Source organism: Macrobrachium nipponense, chromosome 11 (assembly GCF_015104395.2).
Source record: "Macrobrachium nipponense isolate FS-2020 chromosome 11, ASM1510439v2, whole genome shotgun sequence".
In the NCBI taxonomy this organism is placed as follows: Eukaryota; Metazoa; Arthropoda; class Malacostraca; order Decapoda; family Palaemonidae; genus Macrobrachium; species Macrobrachium nipponense.
The window spans coordinates 70,114,985-70,118,025 of record NC_061087.1 but is presented as its reverse complement, the minus strand read 5'-3'; the positions used below and the strand labels follow the sequence as shown (position 1 = coordinate 70,118,025).

Below are 3,041 nucleotides of genomic sequence, written 5' to 3'. Positions count from 1 at the left end.
TTTGAAGAAGAACGGCACGAAATTGCGGCTTGCACGAGAGGTGGGACTCAAGTTGGTGGTCACTGTCCACCACCTGGCAAATGGGAACGACTATACAAGCCTCCAATACCGCTTCAGAGTCTCCAAGAGTTCCATGTGCTGGTTTATCCCATTAGTCTGCCAAGCCATTATCGACACATACAAACCAGAAGTGATGAAGTGCCTCAAGACACCAGAAGAATGGAACGATGTAGCAAAGCGATTCACCTCAAAGTGGAACTGCTTCAGTTGTGTGGGAGCCCTGGATGGGAAGCATGTCGCAATCAAGAAACCCATGGGTGGAAGATCACTGTACTTCAATTACTAGAAGTTCCACAGCATCGTCCTCATGACCCTCTCCGATGCAAAATACAGGTTCCTGTTCGTTGACTTCGGTGCCGAAGGAGGTGCCAGGGATGGAGGAACCTGGCAGAAATGCAACCTGGCCAGGGCCATCACAAACAACCGAGCAGGACTCCCACAAGACAGAAATCTGCCCAACGACGACGAACCCATCCCCTTCCACATAGTCGCCGACGATGCCTTCGCTCTTAAGTCATGGATGATGAAACCCTACTCCCACCAATCACGATATCCCACCGACCGACAATACAGCTACAGATTATCTCGCGCTTGTCGTGAGTTGGAAAATGCATTCCGTGTGCTGCAGATGAGATGGCGAGTTTTCGGGACGATGATGCAACAGGATGTACAGGTGTGCAAGAAGATACCTTTGTGTGCATGTGTCATGCACAACCTGGCACTGCAACGCTACCCATGTGCTGGCACCGACGTCGACCATGAGGACCAACACCATATCGTCGTACCAAGTACTTGGAGGCAGGAGTCGCTGTACCTCATGGAATGACTCATGGCAAGAAGGGGACCGAACTACACACGTCTAGCGAAGGTCATCAGAGATTACCTGGCCCAGTACTACTCATCGGATACAGTGGAATGGCAAAAGCGAATGGTGTTTCCTCGAGGACGACCAGCTACTGACGACTAGAGGACCCAAAGAACTATGTAATAAAACATAACCCAACCAATGTACATAATTGTAAATAAAGATCATGATGTAGTTTTCATTGTTTTATACTCCCATACTTTTGTATTGTCCTAAGAACTAATAACAATATTAATGTAGTAAAGAATATTGGAATGATGATTGGTACATATAAAAAAGATGTTGGAAAATAATTAACTGAAAGTAATAAAAACCTAATTCATAATAATGAGACGAATGAGAAGCAAATGATGGATATAGCAAAAATACTTACTAAACGAACATGAAAAGCATAGCAAGTAAGAAAATGAACATGAGAAGCATAGGAAGTAAGAAAATGTACAAGAAAATCATAGAATGTAAGAAAATGAACATGAAAAGCATAGAAAGTAAGAAAATGAACATGCAAAGCATAGAATGTGAGTAAAAAACAAGAAAAGCATAAAATGTAAGAAAATGAACATGAAAAGCATAAAATGTAAGTAAAAAAAAAAAACATGAAAAGCATAGAATGTAAGAAAATGAAGATGAAAAGCATAGAATGTAAGCAAATGAAATTGTGACTAGGTTTTTATCAAAACATTTTCAACTGCAAATATCATATATTATCAACTAAGGTCAGTATGTTTTTAGTCTGTTACTGATTTTTCATTGTTCTCCTGTTAATAACTATGCCCAGTCTCAGTATGTTTTTAGTCTGTTACTGTTTTTTCATTGTTCCCCTGTTAATAACTATGCCCAGTCAATATTAATTATTGTTTCAGTCAATATTAATTATTGTTTGTATGTGTTCATGTTCATTTGATCATGTTCTCAATACTATATTATTGTTTTTTACCTTGAATGTTATTATATCATTTGATGGCCATATTTATTTCATGTTAAATTTAATTTTATAGTTCAAGTTATTTCATATTTCATATATCATATTTCATGTTCGATTTCCTGTTATATTTCTTCATGTTATTATTCTTTATGGCCATGCTTTTTCATTATTTAATTTCATTTCACCCAATCATATCATCATATATATTGTCATGACATAATTTAAGCATCAATAAGGAAAATGTAAATGCAAATCAGTATTTCAAAATATTTATTACAAAAGAAACATTATGAATGATATAAAATGTACAAAAATCATTTGATATTAAGAAAATAACTACAAAATCATTTAATATTAAGAAAGTAAAATTCGAATAATGCCCCCATGTTCTGTCTGGCCCCTTTTATCCTCCCCAGAATGCAATGCCCCGCAACATGTGCGCGCCATGTATTAATTGTGTAAGAGCACCACACGGACACCGCAAGCTCTGTAACATCATGCCATAACACTCCCGCATGGGAGGTAAGAACCTGCACCACACCGCACATGGTGTGGTTTGGTGCGGTGTGGCACGGCACCATGCGGGTTCTTACCTCTTTTGTTGTGGCGCTGCACCACACCGCTTACAGTTTCGTGCGACTTCATAAGGCCGCCAGACGCTGCACAGAACTTTGAAAAGTTTTAAAATCCTGGCGGCGCTGTGCAATTTTAATAATAATAATAATAATGATAATAAAATAATAATGATAATAATAATAATAATAATAATAATAATAATAATAATAATAATAATAATATGTTTTTGTTAAAGATGATGGCAGCATCAGTGGAATTGATTTTATATATGGTCTTTTCAATTCTTCTTATTATTCTCTTCTCATCAGGCTGATATTTGCTATAGCTGGCCGATGTTCATATCTCGGTGAAAGAAATGTTTTCTAAAAATAATAATTTATTGATATGATAACAAAAGTGGTTAACAAATCTTGTCTAAGGGTGTAACGTAATTCCAACGTTTCCAACCAGTATCATCGGTTCATTTTCAAGGAAAGGTGAGCTTGAACTGATTGAAATGGGGTCGTTCGGCGGTATTTATTGTGTCCCAGGTGCTCTGTCTGATGGCGCTGCATTTTCATTGCTGAACAGAGGATTAAGTCCCTGAGTCAAGCCGTCTTGCAGAGTGGAAGCTCG

The 3,041-nt window shown here is 38.0% G+C and overlaps 1 protein-coding gene across 1 annotated transcript; it reads left to right on the top strand.

The window, feature by feature from the left end:
• Window positions 1–367: 367 nt before the first annotated feature.
• On the top strand, window positions 368–886 carry LOC135209019 (uncharacterized). The gene has a single exon (XM_064241555.1). The coding sequence runs from the start codon at window positions 368–370 to the stop codon at window positions 884–886; it is 519 nt and encodes a 172-aa protein (XP_064097625.1).
• Window positions 887–3,041: the final 2,155 nt, after the last annotated feature.